The sequence below is a fragment of the Geospiza fortis genome, unplaced genomic scaffold, assembly GCF_000277835.1.
Source record: "Geospiza fortis unplaced genomic scaffold, GeoFor_1.0 scaffold1, whole genome shotgun sequence".
Taxonomy (NCBI): domain Eukaryota; kingdom Metazoa; phylum Chordata; class Aves; order Passeriformes; family Thraupidae; genus Geospiza; species Geospiza fortis.
In genome coordinates this window covers 3,661,654-3,681,881 of record NW_005054320.1, presented here as the reverse complement: position 1 = coordinate 3,681,881, position 20,228 = coordinate 3,661,654, and the positions used below count along the sequence as shown (strand labels likewise).

The 20,228-nt window shown below is 44.7% G+C and overlaps 1 protein-coding gene across 4 annotated transcripts in view; it reads left to right on the top strand.

Moving 5' to 3' along the window:
* LSAMP (limbic system associated membrane protein) overlaps positions 1–20,228 on the top strand; it is a 990,143-nt gene that overhangs the window by 820,216 nt on the left and 149,699 nt on the right. For all 4 annotated transcript variants that reach the window (XM_005420554.2, XM_031056651.1, XM_005420552.2 and 1 more), the window contains one exon: positions 7,113–7,345. In XM_005420554.2, the coding sequence (XP_005420611.1) occupies positions 7,113–7,345 (233 nt within the window). The remainder of the gene's footprint in view (positions 1–7,112; positions 7,346–20,228) is intronic.

Genomic DNA, 20,228 nt, shown 5'->3' with positions numbered 1-20,228 from the left:
ACACAAACAGGAACCTCTGCTTTTAAACAGTCATTTTAACAGAAAGAAAACCCATGTGAGACCAGCTGTGTGTCTGCTAGTGCGAGCCAGGGCAGCTAGCTGTCTTTTTAGGCCAGTTTATTTTTTGTAAATTCCCTTGGGTTTCATTTTCCATGTGTACCACATGGACCGAGAGACAAGGATGTTTACAGCACATGAGCAGTTCTGCACTGATGCTCATATTTTCTGGTTGCAATTCTTTTTTTTATTTCATTAGAAAGAGTTGATGGGAGAGACAGTCAGACAGAAATGTTTCTCTACAAGGCACTGGGGACTCCTCTTCTAGAAAACTGGGTACAAATTCTGGTCACGAAAGAGAAATTCAGGCTGGAGCAGGTGCTGAGAGGGGCTACTGGGATGTTTAGGGCAATGGAGGATCTATCATACAAGAAGAAACCAGGAGAGTTTGGCTTGTTGAATCCAGCAAAATGAAGGCTGAGAGGGAATATGATTGCTCTCTCTGAACACAGTGAAAGATAAACACCCAGGAGAGAGAAGAGCTCTTTAAGCTAAAAGATGGTGTTGGCATGAGAGGAAGTGGATATAAGCCAGGTATGAATAAATCTAGACTTAGAGAAAAAAAAAAAAAGGTTTTAATCAGCAGAACAGAAAGACTTTGAGCAGTCTGACCTGCAAAGCAGGGGGAGGATATGCCTCCACCAAACACACTAGGCTAAAGTAGGAATGAGGTACATCTCTGAAAAAGATGATAAAGTAGAGCTGGCTGTGCTGGCAGAGGTTGGGGTAAGCCCAACCTCTGCCCTGGTAAGCCCATCCTAGCCTCACACTCCTAAAGTGGCAGTTTACTAAAGAGGATGAACAGAAGTGCAGGCATCTTATCAGCCATGCGCCCTCCCAATAGGTGGGTGGCCAAAAATTGTCACCTGAGTGCTGAAATACCCAGGGAGCTGCAGACAGGTGCGACGACCAAGGTCACAGCATAATACAGCTGAGAGAAGGCATGGGCTGAACAGATGCAGCAGATCTTCCCTCCTGCCAGTTTTCCAGCACAGGACTGGGTTTAAGCAGTACTTTTCTAAATCCCTCCGAGGGCCTATGTTGTCATGCTGGCAGTGGTTACTCAGGAGCTATTTATGCCACATTTTGGAAATCCATCCTGCTGTGGCACAGCTTTCACTCTCAAACAGTGACCCTGCTGTGTATCATGGCACATAAGGAGAGGAGCAGCAGCTGTACTAGGCTGGGGAAAGAGAACAGCAGTGGCAGTAGGGAGAATTTTGAGCAACAACTGATGCCCATGTGCATTCAAATTCAGCAAAATGAGGCTTTTGGTGCTTGGCTGAAAGGAGGTTTCAGATGCTCAGTTGATATGATCTCCCATGGTAGTGCTATCCACTTAAGAGCCTTGCCTTCACAGAGGTGGAAATACATTCAGCTATGGGTGTCTTCTGTAGCATCTCCTGATCCAGAGCAGTGGGAACCACCCAGGGCCAACAGCTCCCATGTTGCTCCTCCAGACTCTGTACTCCTCTGGTGGGGACTGCAGTAGCAGCGCTGCATTGCTCTTGAGATGTTGGCAGGATCCAGCACTGCAGTGGAGCCTGGCTGGACTCTCCCCTGAAAAGCCTGCCTGGGAGGTCAGGGCTGGCATGGCTGTGGTCTCTCCTTAGCCCTTGCTGCCCATACCCCTGCTGGGGCGTAGCGGACAATCCAGACCCTCGCTGCCACCATGGCTGTGTCCGAGTCCTTGCTTGCCAGGAAGGAAAGGACTGAAGAGCTTGATGAGACAAGATGAAGCAGCACAAGCATGATTTGCTCTTGAACTTTTCTCCCCAGGCTGGGAGCAAGGCTGTGTTTAACCACTGCATTAACTTTCCAGGATCATATTTTGCAACACAACAGAGAATTTGTCTTGCATGTTTGGAGCTGGCAGCCAGGAGCTGACGTTGTTTTGTGCCAAATGAGCCGTGTTTGATCCCTCTCTCTTTTCCCTCTTGCCATTTTGCTGCTGGGGGTAGAGGGCAGTGGGGGAAGTTGTTAGCTGGATCTTGTAAGAGCATGTGTGAAGTGAGAAGATTAGAGCAGGCTCATCACAGAACTGAGGCAAAGGCAGGAGATCTGATGCAGGGCGGGTTGTGGCATCTTCTGGCAAAAGGGCAGCAGGTCTCTCAGCGAGTGCAGAGGGGTGGGGTTTGGGTGCTTAATTGTGTGTGCAGCAGGCTGCTGAGTTTTGGCCTGATGCACAGAGATTGTCTTACAGAAGAGATGATCAAAGGGTTAATGGAGAAAAGATGATTAAAGAGGAGTGTGGGAATTGTGGCACAGAGCTGTCACCACAACATGCTTTGGAGAAAGAGGGCAGAAAATGCAGTCCATAAACTCACTATTTATTTATTTTTTCCCCAAAATGAGGTAAGAGCTGTGGCTTGCTGGCAAAACATTCATTAATCCTAGCAGCTTGCTTCTTCTCACTAGTGGGGTTCTGGCAGAGAATTGTGGGTTTGGGTCTGCTATAAAAATTTTTTTTTTAAAAAGTTGGAATTACAACAGCAATTTAAAAACCCCAAATAATTATCCCAGCTTCAGTGCAACCCAATACATCATTGATAATGCTGTAAAATCTCCATGTTAAAGCAATCATTTAAACAGCAGCTTCACCAGGCCCTGAAGGGCTTCTTTCATCACTCCAGGCTGTAAATATCATCCATCCCTTCCCGAAGGGATGAAATACCCCCAGTCCATCTCCGCAGCCTCGGCCGTAGCTGCTGTGCTGCTTTCTTTGGGGCAGAATGGGAAGAATGGGAAGGCCCTTGCTGAGATCCCGGCTCTGCCGCACGCCCCCCTCAGCCCGTGCGGCCCAGCCCGGCAGCGGCTGGCCGCGGCCCCCGGGGGCCGCGGCGGGCCCAGGCAAACGCCGCCTCTCAGCAGCCGGGCCGTCTGTTCGCCGTGGGAGACAGAGGGCGGAAAGCTTAGGGCCGAGAGCTGCTGGAGTGACAGGCACAACATAAACTGCGATGAGTGTTACAGCAACACCCTGGGAAATCAATGCGCGGAGCGGCGCTGCCGCCGCCGCAGGAGGAGCGGGAGTCACGGTGCTCCAAGCGCCGGGGCCTGAGTGAGGCAGAACGGGCGCTGAAACCTCCGGGCTTGCGTGGCCGGGAGAGGAGATGTGAGTGCCCAAGCCTCACTCGCCTTTTCTTCACTCGCTCTCTCACCCATCAATAGGAACAAGCCCAAATACTTCGAAGAAGGGGGGAAAAAATGTGTCTGTCTCCAGATGGAGTGTTCCTCGGAGCTTACAGGGGCAGGTTTGCAGGAGCGCTGCTTTGGCCCAGCGCTGCCTGTTAGACCAGCAGGGGATGGAGGAGGGAGGACAAGCAGCAGAACTTGCTCCTGCCCTCCCCCTGCCTGCATGCTGCCAGATGTCCCAGCCCGTCATGAAATCCAGGGACCAGGAATGATGGTGGGCAGCCCTCTATCCCATCCAATGCAGTGGTTACTGCTGAAGGTTCAAAATCATTCTCCTGCAGAAAAGCATTGCCCCATCCCCTCCCTCCTGCAGCACAGCTCAGCCCCATTGTCTGCATTTGCATGTAGGAAAAATGAGAATGGGGGAGGAGTGCAGGGATGACCGGGTTTCTTTCTCCACATCCAACTGTTTCTAAAAAACTTCAGGTGCCAAACTTGGCTGTGTTTGTTTACAAGGAGGCAAGGAGGACTAATGGGGCATGGCAGCAAAATCTTTCTTTTGTCCTTCCGTGTCTCTGGTTTGAAATGGTGCAAGATCAACAGTTCCCAGGTTCTTACAGTGATCATGCAAGTCGTGCCTATCACCATTCACTGGTCCTCTTGTTAGCCACATCAGAGATGTCAAGAAATCAAACCTGCAACCATAAGGAAAAGAATAATGCATGGATCACAAACTGTTTATTAGCTTTCACCGAGGCTGATGGTAATGCTTCCAATAAGTCTAATGAAAAGCGTTTGACTGTCTCTGTGAACTTGATTATTGATTATTAGTGAACGATAAGAGTCCATTGATATCTGGCTGATGCCACGCTCCTATTGCTTTGCAGTTAAAATGTCAGTTAACATGCCATTTAATATTCTATTAGTATTGAATTAGCACTTATTACACTGTGAAAATCATCACCATAAATCCTTATTAAAGCGTGATCCATTGAGCTGGGTGGCATCTCTGGCAGACTAAGAAGGGGGTGTGTGTGTGTGTGCAGACAGACATACTGAGATGCATCATCCACATGAATGCATGTTCAGAGCATGCCAGGACTTGGAATTTCCACATTTGTACATTGATTTTCCCTGACAGCTTGAGAGGAGCAGGTATGGTGAATAGAGGGCTCAAATCCATTTCACTCACTCCTCCCATTTTCCTCTTTTCTTTGTCCTCTTTCCTTTCCTTATTTTGGTAGCACCTGCTAACTTGTTTCAGGGCCAGTTGCAAGGTTGCCTGACTGTAGCTATTGATCACTGTCCTAGGGCTGACCTGGATGCATGTAAGACAGGTTAGGACACATTTTCTCTTCCAGGGAGAGGAGGGAGGGTCTCTGGTTGAAGCCTACCCACAGGAGCAAAAGCACAATGCTTTGTGCTGACCACACCACTGAACTGTCATTGACAAGACACCACACAGGGTCATATTTGCTACCCCAGAGAGTTATAATCATCAGGGGCAGGGCAGAGCTGCTGAGTGCTCGCTGTAGCCTGGTGGGGATGGGAGAGCAGCCTGGTGGGGATGGTGGGGTGCCATGGATCTGCTGGAGTCCAGCAGCACTGATAACTGTTCAGGGGGATTTTCAGAAGTGACTGGGAAACTTCAGCTCCCACTGACTTCAGTTTCCACTGTTAATCTGCTTAGCTTTTCACTACGAAAATACCTGACCCCTGATTTTTGGTGCTGTTACAACTCCTGCATTTGCAAGAGGGCTCTTGACCCTAAGGCAGCCAGCTCTGGAGACAGTCTGGGTGTTCCTACAGGGCCACTGCCCTCAGCCCTGGAGCACACTGTGCTCCGTGGGTCGTGGCTTTCACCTCCCATCACTGGTGATTACTGCCTGGAGTGACCAATGGAACTGGAGCCATGCCTCATTGTAGTGGTGCTGGTTTCTGCCTGTAAGTGACTGCTCACAGATTCCCCTGCATCCTTCTTTTTGACAAAGAGTAGCTTTTTGAAAACAACTCAGATCACACCTGAGAGTTCACCTTGGGGGCAAGTGCCTGCCTGGCCAGGAGGGTGGGCTCTGGCCTGAGGGCCAAATTCTCACTCCCCTTCCTTGTCTGGACATTGTCAGTAAAAGACAGGAATCTATTGGGCTGCTCTCTGTTTGTCAGATCAGACAGAGATGCTTACAGCTTGGCTAGCAGCATGGCATGGCTCCCATGGATGCCCACGCAGCTTGGCTTTCCTCCTGCCCACAAGTAACCCCAGAACAGCTTGGACAGCATCCATGGGCTTGCCAAAAGGGAGTGGGTGTGAGGTGCCGGCCATAATGGTGGGGTCACATCACAAGGGAAGGCAGCTGCAGCAGCCTTGAATGAAATGCATTCAAATAGAGGAACTTGGAAAATGTCTGACCCATGCTAAAAGGCTGTATGAAAGCCTACTGTCAAATATTTGTCTTATCTTGAAGCAATAATCATTATCCTCTTTCTTTCTTCCTTCAAATACAACATCTGCATGAATAGTGAAGAGGGCACAATCCTGTGCAGTGTGACCTAGGAAGACCCTGCTCGAGCAGGGAGGTTTGACCATACAACCTCACCGTGGTCCCTTCCAACTTTACCTATTCCATGATTCTGTAATAGCAGTGGCAAGAGGTACTGGGTTATTTGGATGCTGGGACACTGTGGACAGAGCTCTTGAGAGGTGAAGGAGCAACAGCTCTGGAGACTGAGGTTCCCTGTTCATCTGCAGAGCTAATGTGATGTGAGCTGCAGCAGGGCAAACCTGCTCTCAGCCTGTCTGAGCCCGGCCCTGGGGGTGCAGCTGCCAGGGTGAAAGAGGAGTTATGTCTGCCTGTCTTCTTCAGCCCTGGTCCTCTTGAATGAGATGCAGCTGAGAGTGAGCAGGACGTGTCTCCTCAGTGGCAGCTCCTCGTCTTTTCTGTGCAAGTCTCCTTCTGGTGGTGGGAAGTGGTACAGAGCAGGTGTCTTTGCCAAAAATGCATTTGTCTTCACAGCACCTACTCTGCTCTCTGTCAAGAAACAAAATACTTGTCAAGTTACAGTTGCAATGGAGTTCGTTTGTCTTCTGACTTTAGAAGGTGGCACTCAGGGCCCTGGCAGTTTTGGTCCTCCTGCTACTCCTCTGCTTGCCACCCCTAGCTGTCATTCCTCCTCTTCTGTCCACCTGAGATGTTAAAGAGACATGCTGGCTATGTCACAGGGATGACAGTCACACTCCCACAGCCTCTCATTTTCAGCCTGAAATCTGCACTTGCCTGCACAAACAAGCAGTTGTGCTTGCTGATGCAAGTGTGTGTGTATGTGTTAGGAGGGTGATGTTTGAACAATGAAATAATTCCACGAAATTTATTTTTTGTCAGAAGTATGTAGATGGGAGATACTCTATAGTTTCCTGCACTAGTGCTGCTGAAGCTGAGGGATGGAGGAACTGTGCCCTGAGCTGACAAAGGTGGAGCTCTGAACCTTTGCTCTCCAGGCTGGAAGGGGTCTGGGCGTTTATCTATTGTATATCCAACTTTTTGAAGGTGAAGAAGAAGCATGGGAAGAGCTACTTCCAACCTCTCTCACTGGCAGGGTTGGAAAGTATTTGGTGATCAGGATCTCTTGTGGCCTTCCAAATTAATTTTTGGTGCATATGTAGGCCATAGGCAAAAGGAAGAGAGAGCAAGAGACATGTCTTCCCCAAATCCCATGGGTTTATGAACCAAAGATTCCTGAAATTCTTCAGCAGAGTTAAATTGTTAAGTACTTGTCCATGGGACAATAATAATGAGAAGATTCTATGGTTTACTGGCAAGGCAGGAGTGTGGTGTGAAGTTTCTCAGCAAAGCAGCAAAGAAGAGGAACAAAAGGGAGATGATGGAGAGGGTTGTTAATCTCCCCCTTATCTGTCTCATCCTCTGCAGGTGTTATGTAGAAGACAGAAGCTCCAAGGTGGCCTGGTTAAATCGTTCCGGCATCATTTTTGCTGGAGAGGACAAGTGGTCCCTGGACCCTCGAGTAGAGCTGGAGAAGAGAAACCCCCTGGAATACAGCCTGCGGATCCAGAAAGTGGATGTCTATGATGAGGGGTCCTACACATGTTCAGTGCAGACACAGCATCATCCCAAGACTTCCCAGGTTTACTTGATTGTACAAGGTAAGCAGCGTGCCTGATAGGAGAGCAAAGAGCAAAAGACACAGTGAGAGGAGGGAGCTTTATTTTTCAAAGACAAACTCGAGAGTCAGTAGCCTGTCTGTCCCTTATGTTTACACAGGAGCCAGCTGAACTCCTCCCTTCCACTGTGGCATAGCATGGTTTTACTCTGCTGTCAGTTTGTCCTTTTAAAAGTGGTGACAGAGCAGGGGACACCAGTGACACCAAGCCATATTCTAATACAATGCAAACCTGGCTTCTGGCTCTGGTTGTTTGGCACTGATGGGAAAGCATTTGTTTATAATGACACTTTTCAGAACATTGTGCCTTATCTCTTTCCAGAGAGCCAGCCCTCTGGTTTCTTCACCTCCTTCTTCCTCAGGTTTCTTTTCTTTTTTCTTGTGTCAACAAGCTACTGTGCTATGTTTTTTGGCCTTCCATAGTCAGCTCTTTGCCAGGCTAAGGAATTAATTTTCCTGTGAGTTTTTCCAAGCTAAGTCATTGGTTTTCAGGGTGCACCATCACTAGGCATGTGTGAAACCTGGTACCTGAGGGACCTGCTACGTACCTTATGTTGCCCTTTCCTTTTTTAGCTACCCTTCTCCTGTGTGTGTTATAAGGAACAGGAAACTTGGCAAACCAGTATTGTCTTATCTCTCTGCCTGCATTTATGGTATAACAGAGAATAAGCAAATTAAAAAGTTCACCAGTTATTGGTAAGGTCATTAATGAGTTTATTCTTGTTCCATCCTGTCCAGACCAGAACACAAAACAAGTGAGTTTACCCAGTTTTGTTTAGTTTTGCTTTAAATCTTCATGCCATTTTGTCTATCTGCCTATTTACCTAAAATATTTACAGAGCAGCTTAGTTGATAGATATTTATGAATGTGTTTGATACATATTACAGATATGTTCAACTTCTATATTATCCTTCAGCCAGGAATTTGTTATTTCTTCTGATTTGTGTAGTAACCCATAAGGCTGCAGAGTTCATTTCCCCCAACAAGTTTTTGAATAGCTCTGATTATAGATGCATGCAGGAAAGGACTTTTCCTCTTGCTGGTACTACTTGGCAAACTGGGGGGACTAAGTAGCATCCTAAGTGTTTATCTGCAAGGTGACAAAGTCTGGGCATGTGGTCAGAAGTGATGCTTTACACACAGGTGTAGTGAGCCAGAAGGCTCCTGGTTGCTTTTCTTGCCCAGAATCCTCCCCCAGCAGCACAAAGAGTGGCCCACACCCACACACAGAGCAGCTCTCCTGGCCTGGCTGACTGCTTGCTGCATGAGATGCATTCCCCAGCCCTGGAGGTGTACCCTGCCTTGCTGCTCACTACAGCAGAGCAGAGTCAGCGCTCTGTAGGTGGTTTATTACTGGTGAAATCTCACAGCACACAATTTCCATTTACCTGTCAAGAAAAATATAAGGACAAATGAATTCTAGAGCCGTGCATATGTATTATTAATTTTATTTGTGCCTATTAGATATGGGCCTAAGCAGCAAAATTGAGTTCTCTAGCTTAGCTTTCACTTAAATACGTGGGTATGTGGCTCTGAAGTACTGCCACCTTTCTGAGAATAAGAAAATTTAGGTTTTGACACTCCTAAATTCTAAATGCTTGTAAATAAGGTATCTGTGGGTAATCTTTGTTCTAACACCTGCCACAGATTTCATAAAAGACCCATTGTGATATTATGCTTACTGTATAATCCTGTAATTAGATAAAACTCATAGCTTTAATTTTTTAAAACTAAATTTAATCTGGAAAAAAAAAGTGAAGGAAAATATAAATACAAAATCCTTTCCAATTTGGAAGACTTAGTCTCATTTTAAACATGTTTTAAAAATAATCTTAACTAGTAAAACTAATTCAGTACAAATAATGTATGTTAGAAAATAATCCCTGTAGTCTCAGAGTATTATTTTCTTATATTGATTGCTATTTTTCCAAGATTTGCAGGTTGTTAGCCTGAAAAATAGTCTGCTACTAGTGCTAATTAAAGGAGTTTGGATATTGAGTCATACTAAACTATTTAGTTTTATTTATTTTATGCAGTTTATTTGCTTCTTTTGTTTTTGTATTCATACATTTCAAAACATAGGCTATTTGAAGCTCTGGCCATCCCAAATGTAAAAATAAATCAGTAAAAGAAAATACAACTCCTGAAATTTTAAATGACAAAGTAGTTAACTGGTCTCCTCCCTGGTAATCTGGGAGGAGAATTTCTGGAATGATGGTCAGTGGTCTCCTTTGAACAAGCTCAGGGAAACAAAAGCAAACCAGGATCAGAGACTCATTGCTACCTTTGAGCACATGGTTGACGCCTGGATTTGCCAGTGAAAGATACTGCAATGACAGCTGCTCCTGCCCTGGAGACAATGGGTTGGTTTAGGGCCATGCCAGGCATCCTATTCCTCTCACTCAGGGTTGTCACAGATATTTCTGCATCCCACTACCAAAGACAAATCCTTAGTCTCTCTCAGTTCAACTCCCTCATCTGTCTAGCCCCTGTAAAAGCACAACTTCTCTTACCCCTAGACACAAATGGGATAGTTACATCAGAGACTAATAAGTGGGTAGGCAGATCCTGGAGTGCTATTGGAGCCCTGAAAACTGAAGACCACTCCATGTCCACAATGGCAGCTGAAGTAGTCAGTCTTCACTGTATCCTGAATGTTTTCTGTGCTTAGATCACTGTAGTCTAATGGAGTTGCATTCTAGGACCAGGCCCTTTCCAGCCTTGAGAAAATCAGCTTTCCCTGAGGTGAGCTCTGCTTGGTGAACTCTGCTGGACAGAGCTGCAGAAGTATATCACAGAAAAAGGGACATCACCTCTCTAATGTATATGCCCAAGTCCTTTAGTATTCACATGGGAAGAACCAGTTTTACTTTGCCAGCAACAATTTCTGCAAAAACACCCTACTTGGTCTATTCCTTTCCTCTCTTAAGTGTGTAGGTCCATGGATAAGGTCCCTCTCAACTGGGATTGAAGATCCTTCTCAACTGGGCATATTGCAGAGGTCTAAAAGGGGCATAATGAAATGACACTTAAAAAAAAATCAGAACTTCGTGAACTTCATGGAGCTAAAAGTGGAAAAAGTTGTCCTCATAAGTCTTTCCATCTTTTGAAAAATAAAGCTAGTAAACATAAAGCTTCTCTGCTAGTAGAAGTAGGCATTCACTGCCAAAATATTCATTAGTACAGCTGTGGCCATCTCTCCCGTCTTTCTCACCCAGGTGGGCAGCACTCCTTGCAGTCCTCTAGACTGGAAGTGGTTGTCTCTGCCCAGCTCAGTTGCTACCAGGTGCTCTCTCCCCTGGGGTGAGTGCACCAAGAGACTGCCCTGAGCCACCACCTCACTCACAGCATTTTGTGCTGCTTCAATTTGGGTATAATGGCCAGTTGCAAAGCTTTCTGTTTACTACCCCAGTTATTTCTGCTGGTATGTAATCAAAAGAGTAAACACTTGAAAGGACCTGCATGGATGGTCTGGTCCTTCCCCATGCAGTGAGACAAGATCAGCTCTACAGTTGCTGCCCTATACATGTATTTTTTGAAGATGTGCCTGTGTAGCTGGTGCATGTCCATTATTTCACTCTCCTTACATTTGGAAAGCTTTTATTAACATATGATCCAAACTGATTTTTTTATTATTTCTGGGCCTTCCAAGACACATAGTGGTTATTTCTCCTCTTCCTCAAAACTACCTTTTATCTGCCTGAAGCCCCTAAATTTCTGTCTCAGAGATCTCTAGTGCAGCTTAATAGGCTCACTGCTTTCCAGAGGTCATATTTTTTCAACCCCTGTGGCATATATATTTCACTGCTCTGATTTGTCTACATGTTTTCTTTAAATGTACTGTCCAAAACCAAAACAGGAGTTCCAGTTCAGGATTCAGTCATGCAGATACAAGTGCCAGCCATGTTTTGCATATCACACTTCACTTACCTAACCCCAGAATGAAATGAGATTTACCTTTTTATATGAGTGCCTCACTGCTTTCACTAGTTTAGTCTTTCTGCCTTTATAATCCTCTCTTACTGGTGTGCAGCTCATTCTTCACTTTTGTATTTGAACATTAATTGTTTTCCCCCCTTCCTGAGAATACTGCTTTGTGCTCTCTGCTGTTGGATGCCATCTGGTTGGTCTCTCCATGGAGACCACTTCAGTTTCCTTACTATCCTGGGCTCCAAAGCACTTGCAGCTGCCCCCAGTGTAATGTCATCAATAAAAGTCAGGTGCCTTGTTTCTGTTCCATCATGAAGGTGTTAATTAAAGTATTGAAGAGATCAGGACACAAAAGCAGACTGTGGCAGCAGCCCACTAAACCTTCTATCCCTGGTGGAGAGCGATCTGTTGATTGCAGCTCTTTGAAGCATCCTGATGGAGACTTAACATCCACCGTGTTCTCTTAGCTTGTTGAAGACTGCCAGGTCTTCTGAAGTCAAGATATATCACATAATCACAAATATTGCTTTTCCATTATCTATTATGCCAGCTATCATACAAAAAAGGGGAAATGAGGCCTGGGTGGCATGATATGTGTTTGCCAAAAGTACATTGCTTTTTTTTCCCCTTTACTTCATTATTATCCTCTCGGTGCTTATAAATGGGATGTTTAATCATTTGTTCCAGTATGCTGAGTGACTTGTTCCAGGAGAATCGAGTCATAACAGGGACATAATGGCTGCCCCTTTCCCAGCATTACCTTGAGGAGTTCTTGTTCTTTTAGCACAATATCTTCAAGCCCTTCTCAGGCATTAGATAACAGTGGAGAAATTCCTATGGTCCTTACTTGTCTTATCAGGATGACAGGTGCAAGGGCACAGAGATCTTGGCATGCATGAGGTTTAAAAATTTCTGCAGTAAAGACCTAGGCCTATCTAAGTCAATCTGGAGAAGTAACTCTACTAGGAGGAAGCAAATTGTTCCTGTCCAAAACCTTTACGTACAGGCATCATTGTGAATGGCAGTAGTTGTAACTTTTCAGTGAAACAAAAACATTCCATTGTTTTTGAATTTGATTAAAATTTAATCAGGAAGGTTTTACAGGTCTGAGGTGCTTTTTTTGGTCAAACTTATGAAGGCAAAAAGGTATAGCATTACCACAGCCCATTTAAAACCTAACTATACTCAGCTGAGATATGAAGAGCTGCACATTCACATTTTCACTCTCAGCTTGGGATTCCTGCAGACTCAATAATGTCTTGTGATTCCTGGTTATTGATTCTAAAGATTGTGGGCTCTCCCTTCGTTTAATGCTCATTTCATGAAAAAAAAAAAAGATTAAGAGCTTTGTCATTTTGGCGAAACAAAAACAAATTTGGAAATGTCAGCAGCAAATGTTCACAAAGAGGAGTGCTTGTTTACTGGCCAGCCCTAATCACACACCCAAAGTCAAGTGCATAGCAGCTAAGGCCAAATCCTACAGTTTTCTTTCTAACTGATAGGCATCAGTGTGTGAAAAGAAGTGCAGAGTGTACCCTTTCTCCATTATGAATTGCCTTTGTAGTGCTCCTTTCTTGCAAAGATTCAGAGCCGCTGGTCATTGTTTTAACATGATATAAAGATGCATTTGTTGTTGCTGGGATTCAACTATAGATAGTTTATTATTAACTCTATTTGTAGATTAGCTGTGCAGCCTCTCTCAGTCCACTCTCCTGAAATTAGACTTTGTGCTGGTGACTGGTACAGCACAGAGAGATCCTTTACCCAGACAGGCAGCTGGGGCCAGTCTGGCTTCCCCAGCACAAACTGCTCTGCCAGCAAGGCCCTTGGTTAGAGCTGGGTCTAGGGCTGATGTGGGAGGGTGTTATCCACCATCCCTGGAGGAATTGGAAGGATGTGTAGATGTGGCACTTAGGCGCATGGTTTAGTGGTGGGCTTGGCAGTGCTGGCTTAACTCGGCAACATTAGAGGGCTTTTCAAACCCAAGCAACTCTGTAGTTCTGTGATAGGCCTGGCACTTTCCCTCATCTCTGAGGGCAGCAACAGGGAAAGGTAATGCTTTGGACTTTGAGATTGTGAGAAAGATTTCTAAGCAGAACTGATGCAAGGCACAAGACTATGTTTTCTAGGAGCCTGAAGTCAGGTATCAAGTGGAGGTAATTTCTGACAGTCACCAGCTTGGCACCTGACACAGAATTAGGTTCTTCTGACCAAATTTAGATGTTACTATTGCTGTGGGCTGTCTTGGACTCCCTTTGTCATAAGTGAGGAGACAAGACTTTTCTCAGGCCCAATCCAGTTCATCCTTAAGTAGCCATCCAAAATTCATCATACAGATTGACCAGTGGAAATGTCATTGTCTCTCCCCTGGCTGTAGGCAGGAGCTCAGTCAGAGCAGTCCTTTTGGAGCCATGCATCCTTTTAGCCTTTCCACACCTCTTTCTGTCAGTCCTCACGGGTGTTTATTCCTGCCAGAGTACAGCATTGGGGGCTGTTATTGCTTGTGGTGGATTGCTGAGAGACTGGAGTGGGGTTGGTCTTGAGCTCAGCAGATTTGTTGGTGGGAGCCTATCTTCTCGCGGCGTTCCTGGCCTTCCCACCTCTTTGGCCAGTGCTGGGAGCTGAGCAGTTTGAAGAGAGCTGAAGCTATTTTTCCTTTGCTAGCTAGACAGCAAGGATGTTGGAGTCAGATGCTATTTTCTGAGAAATGTTGGCTTCCCTGCTTTGTGGGCGCAGAGCCCAGAAATCGGAGGGATCTTTCTGAGCACTAACACTGTAGCGTTTTTCATTCCAGGGAGCGTGCAGTAGGTAAGAGCAAGCACAGACCACTTTGTCTTTTTCAGGACATAGCGCCAATGGGAAACTGACAGTGTATTTGGCATGCTGTTGCAAAGAATAATGAGATAACATGGGAATATGAATTTTCTGGGAGGAAGGAAGAAAGATCATTTTACTGGGAATGGTGGGGGAGGAGAAAAAAAAAGATTGAAGGGAGGAGATAAATTCAGGTTATTAGAGGAACTGGAAGCAAGAAGTCCAGTACACTTGGAAGGAAATGACAGCAGTTTGGTGGGGGAAATAAGCTGAGAGAGCAAGGAATAGTCTTGGGCAGCTGAAGCATTTGAGATCTTGCTGCACCACTTTTGGTATTACCATGGACCGTACATTTCTACCAGAAAAGTAATTCCAGAATGTCAGGCGCACAATAGTATTGGTGGTAGTTTTTCTAGGTTTTCTGTGTTGCTTTGTTTTGGCAGACTCATAAACTGCAGGAAAAGGCACCTGGTGTTTTATAAGTTACCAAAGAAGTTCCTTTCACTCCCCATCTAGTATTTTTATTGCATCCCCATGGTGTCCTGACGCCTCTTCTGCTTTCTTATCTCCAGGCAAGGTTGGAATGCTATGATGCAGCTTAGGCTTTGGCTCTGTTATACTGGTTGGAGCTTAGCACTTCTTAGTGCATAAATCAGGAGCTTTTTCTGGAAATATTTTGGTGCTGGCTTTGCAGGTGCAGGCAGGAGACAAAAACGGAATACTTATAAAAGTGCTTACTCATTTTGGAGAAAGAAGTATAGCACAAAATACGTGGAATACTCTCCTGTGGCTGGGAGGAAGGCTCTTGATACGATAATCCAAGTCCTTAGTGATATAAATCAGCTTAGCTTGAGTGGACTCTTCAGAGTGGTATCAGTTGATATTGTGTGATTTTGTCTGATCAGCTGATTCTAGATTCACAGAGTGCTTCGAAAGGTTTTGCCATGTTATTTCTCAGTCTGATGGGCTCAGTCTGCAGTCCCAAGTCTTAGCTTGGACTGTAAGAGAGGGGAGTAGGGACAGTATTTTTTTCTCAGCTCCTAACACATCAAGAACTTAGTCCCACCACCAAGTCTGCTAACCCTGGGGAGAGCACAAATAACCATTAGCTGTGAGAGTGCACATATCAATCCATTTTAAAGCCAAGTGTCTTCCTGCTGCCACTGCTTAAAAAAAAGGGCTGTGGTAGCACAGTAGTTGCCTTGACTTGTTGTGAGCCTTGACATTTGACCTAATTGGCCCACAACAAGGTATGTCCCCTTGCATGTCCTACATCATAGATTCCCCTTGCCTGTTCCCTCCATGATGGCCAGTGTCTTATCAGTAGTGAGTGAATAATATATTTTTTTGCCACATCCTCTTGAGATTTCACTGCAGAAAAGAATTTTTGGTATAATCAGGAATAAATATCTTACTAATTTTACATGGCAGACCTGTAACTACTTAGTAGCTTAAAAATTAGAAAAAATCTGTTTTTAAAAAAGAAAATTTTTCAAAAGATCTGATCTGAAGCTTTGGATTTCTAACCCAAAATAATGAGAATAGATATATAGCTATTCTCCGTTAGAAACTTCAGGGTCAGTTTGTCTCTTTACTTGCAATGTGGGTGATAGCTAAGGTTAATCATATTCCATATTTCTCTGACTCAGATCAAACCTTTTCTGTAGCTTTACTGTCTACAGGTGCCCCCCTGACTTAAACCAGTCAAGAGGTCTGAAGGAAGGAGGCAGCAGGACCTAGGGCACGCAGCTGTGGTAACCCAGGCCTTGCAATTCCAGCAGTCATGGAACAGTGTGTTCCTTTTGCCTGTTTTTCTTATTTCATCTGTTCCAGTCGAGTCAATGCTGTAAATCTGCCATGCTCAAAACTCTACATGGGAAGAAATTCCAGATTACTGGGGTCCACCAGCTCATGTTCTTTGGTTTTGGCTGCTATGTTACCGTCTACAGTCATCATAGCTGTTTGTTAGTGGATGAAAACCTGGACCAAAATCTAGATTCCACTGAAATTAAAGGGAATTTTGCTCAGTTGGAGCCAAGATTCCATTTGAAATTGGAATTGGCTAGAAACAGATTGTAAAATAAACCTAAATTGAGCCAGCAGTTCAAAACCAACATCAAGTCTTATAGAAAGAAGCACATTTCTTTCCTACCTTAAATGCTTTCAATTTTATTCTTTAATATGAATTAATTATGGAAATAAGGAAATCATCCGTTTGGAGAAGGGAATAAGGAGATGGTGTTTCTAAAATGAGAGTGTGGAAAAGCAAGTGTGCGTGGTCTCTGTGCTGTGCCCAGTAGCACATCCTTGTGCCTGCATGGTGCAGCTTGACCCCAGCTGACCCACGGTAACTGTGTTCTCCTCCCATTTGTCTCTATCCAGTGCTGGCCCTCATCACTCCTGAACAGATCTGTGGTCTGTCCTTTCAGTGTGTGTGCAGGCTGTGCCTTGTAGGATAAGCCTCCCACTGCTTTCCACAAAAACAGTGAATGATAAATCATATTAGGTAAAAGGTTTTCAGGGTTTGGATTTTGATGGTTTTTTAAGAGCTCCGGCTCTTGTTTTTATCTTAAGAAACATTGAAATTGCTACCCCAGTACCAGCTCCCTACTCACCAGAAAGTGAAGAAATACTCTGAGAAAATAATTACTTAATATCACATTTCCTGTATAGCTGCTAAAATGTCAGTAGTTGGCTGCTTGGGAATAAGAAAAACACCAAGAAAATAACAGAATAGCAGTTTCATTTAACAAAGCCCAAGATGTGATAGTTAGAGGGGAAAAATAACTTGCCAAATGTGCATGCAACAAAATAGACAAAAAGGAAACAGATACTTAGACATGTGGCTTCCATTTACAGATTATTCAGACAGAGAGCACTTTCTCAGAACCCAACCACAGCTTTGGAAAATGTGCTTTTTAAAAAAAAAAAAAAAAAACAACACCAAATATTAGGTTAAAAACTGTTAATCTCCAGAAGAAAATAGGAAAGAAAAAGGTTGTTCCTGGGAAGTGAACAAAGGTTGGTGTTAGCAGTCTGAGGGTGCATAAGCACATGGCCACTCTTGCTAGCAGTTCTGGGTCTCTACCAGGCTCAGGCTATCAGTGAACAGCACTCTGGTAGCAGGAGCCAAGCCCTGCTTGAGAAGTCATAGTGGTGTATGCAAGTCTGAAAGATCCCATTGTTTCTCAAAAATGCATTGGGAATGCCATCATTTGTCTGCCTCCTTTTCCTGAAAGGGCCTTTGGAAATCCCCAAATGAGGGTTGTGAGCTTTCTCAGTTCTGATACCAAAAGCCAGAGGCTACTGAGGCTTCAGTGATGCTGTTTTCAAATTTCCCTCCATATTCATGCATCAGATTTCCCTTACATTGATTATTTGATTGCATGGTCTTGTGCGTCAACAGTCTTTCGTAACAGCTAGGAATGTCTTTATTATGTTGACACATATAAGAATGAGGAACAGTTCTTCAAAAATAAAACTTTTGGTGTTTCTCAAACAGAAAAGTAGACTACAACTGCTTTTTTTTCCCCATTCCAGGAAGGTTACCTTTAAAAAAATCTGTGGAGAAAAAAAAATAATATTAGGGAGGTCTTCTTTAATGAAACGAGAATTGGATTTTGGTGATAAGTTTTAATTTAGGACAAATAATTTAATTGGAATGATTCATTAATTTTGAGGTGCGTAAATTGGGCCTCTGGCAGCCTATTTATTATCTTCTTTATTCCTTTCTGTGTCTTCTCTATCGGCAGTATAAGAAAATTTTGCCTTTAATAAGGTAAGGAGACACTCCCTTTGAATGTGTGGAGAAAGGACTGTCATTTGAACCTAATGGCATCTCATCTTTAGGTGCCCTCAGTTTGTAAGGTACTCACTCAGGCTGCAGGACCAGTGAGTTTGCTTTCACACTGTCTGGGCATGTGGATACTCAGCTCTGCACAGGGCACAGGTGATATGGTGGGCCTGGGGCATCTGGCCATGGTTGGCTTGGTCATGAGAGAGGCTGGTACCACTGCCTGGTGCTTTGAGAAAATTCCCAGCAAGGAGACCAGAGAGATGTCATCAGAAGATGTTCTGTGTTAGGGCTAGAGAACTGTAAACTGTACTCTGAGTCAGAGGGTGTCTGGGACATCTCCTCAGGTTTTCTTAACTGGGAAGATCAGCTCTCAGCCTTGGTATACAGCAAGTATGCCATTAATGTGTTAAGTGTAGGCAGGCAAAGTAAAAGAGTAAGGAGCCTTTTGCAGGGAGAGAAGCCAAGAAGCAAGATCCTAAGCCTCAATTCCACATGGCCCTCACGCAGGTGCTGCAGCAGCAGCTGTATTCTGGAGAGTCTCTTCAAAATGATTGTCCCCTTGTTAGACTGATGGAAATGTGACTTTTTGGGTATGTTCCTGTTTTGAATGCAAAAAGAAGAAAAGGAAAAAGTCTTTGGGAATAAGTATGATAAATCTCCTCAAATAGCTACAGAACAGACTGTGAGACTGTGCAAGGTAGAAGCCTTATGACCTTGACTCTACAAATCCAGCTATGATTTTAGGGATTATGACTGCATAGAGCTCCCAATTCACAATTTTACCTGAAAGATTAATCCACTTGTTGACCTACAAAACGAGGTTAAGAACCAAAATTCATAGGGATATCACCCTTCATGATCCTGTTTGAAGGGAGTGTTAACAGAGTGGCAGTGACTGCTTCCCCTACTGTGTTTTTAACAATTGTGAATATATTACACATAATTCATGGCATATTTGGTTTCCAGGAGAATATTTATAGCTGTGTAAAGCCTGTGGACCACCTTCATAATTCAAGTAGACATCTTGGTTTTGCCTGTACATCCTGTGTGGATAAGTATCTGGGAAAGCCCTGGACCCTAAGCTAGATGGCATAGACTGGCTCGTGTTTGTGCTGCTTGATGACACTACCTTTTGGAATAAACAGAACATGTCCCCAGTACACTGGGGACTGGTGGGGAAGGCTGGTCTCCTCCATGCTCCCTGTGGTGACCCTGTGTCCTGACACATGCTTCTGTTTTGGTTGTTTATTGCTTAGTTTACTATATTTTCTGGTTAGAAGTACCTAAAATAAAGCAAGGGCTGGGACACAGGCTGGCATGCCAGTGTGTGTTCCGTGGCACAAGAAGGTGTGGAGGAATTTGAAAGCCCAGGGTCTGTGGGGTTGGTGTTGGAGGACTTCCACTGGTGGAGGAAGCTGAACTTGGCATCATCTGCATGTCTGGAGTCTGCTGTCCATATCAGCTATACTTGCTCTTGCTCTGAGAGGGGAGGCACTTGCTCATTCTGGGAAAGAACCTGAGAGTTATCTCATGGTTGTATCCATAGAAGTCCAAAGGACTGGAGCAAAAACAAGAGACTATGGCTTGCTCTCTGGAGCAAAAGAGAACAAACCACATTGGCAGTATAGGCTTTGCCATTCGAGGTCATTAAAGGTTATCTCTTTTTAACAAATCCAGGGGGTTGTGTGGTTCTGCAAAATAAATTACACAGGGACCCTATCAGAGACAGGACTAAAACCAAAGTCCAGAGGTAAACATCTGTCACTTGGTATTTTAAGTGCGACTCTCTGAAGGCGTTGCATCTCTTGTCCGTATGGACACTTAGTTGTAGCGGTCTCCACAGACATGGGGAAAGCTCCATGGAGAATCGAATGATAGGATTGAGACAGCAACTTTACTTCCTGACTCCTTGACCCCCTCCCCTATAGCCTATCCCCGTAACCCTATAGGCCAGGTCACTCTAACCCTTACCATTGGTCAAATCTGGATCCTTTCAAACCCTATAAAAGGGGCATATTTTAGCCCACTCCTTAGAATGAGAGCTGACCCCTTTGCACACCTCTTCAATAAAGCCATCTCTGCAGAACGTCCATGTCGCTCATTCTCCTCTCTCTCCATCTGCTGAAGCCTCAAGCCCGAGCTAAGCCACTGCCTAGCAAGCAAAACCGAAATCTTGAGCTTAAAATCACTATAAGAGCTGATATTTATCATTGCTTGCTAGAGAGTATCCTTGTGGCCCTGGCCTGAGCTAGCCTGGCAACTCAAGTTCCCTGTCCCCCTGAAGACAAAGATCCCGATATTAATTAAAGGCTTACCAGAAGCTTA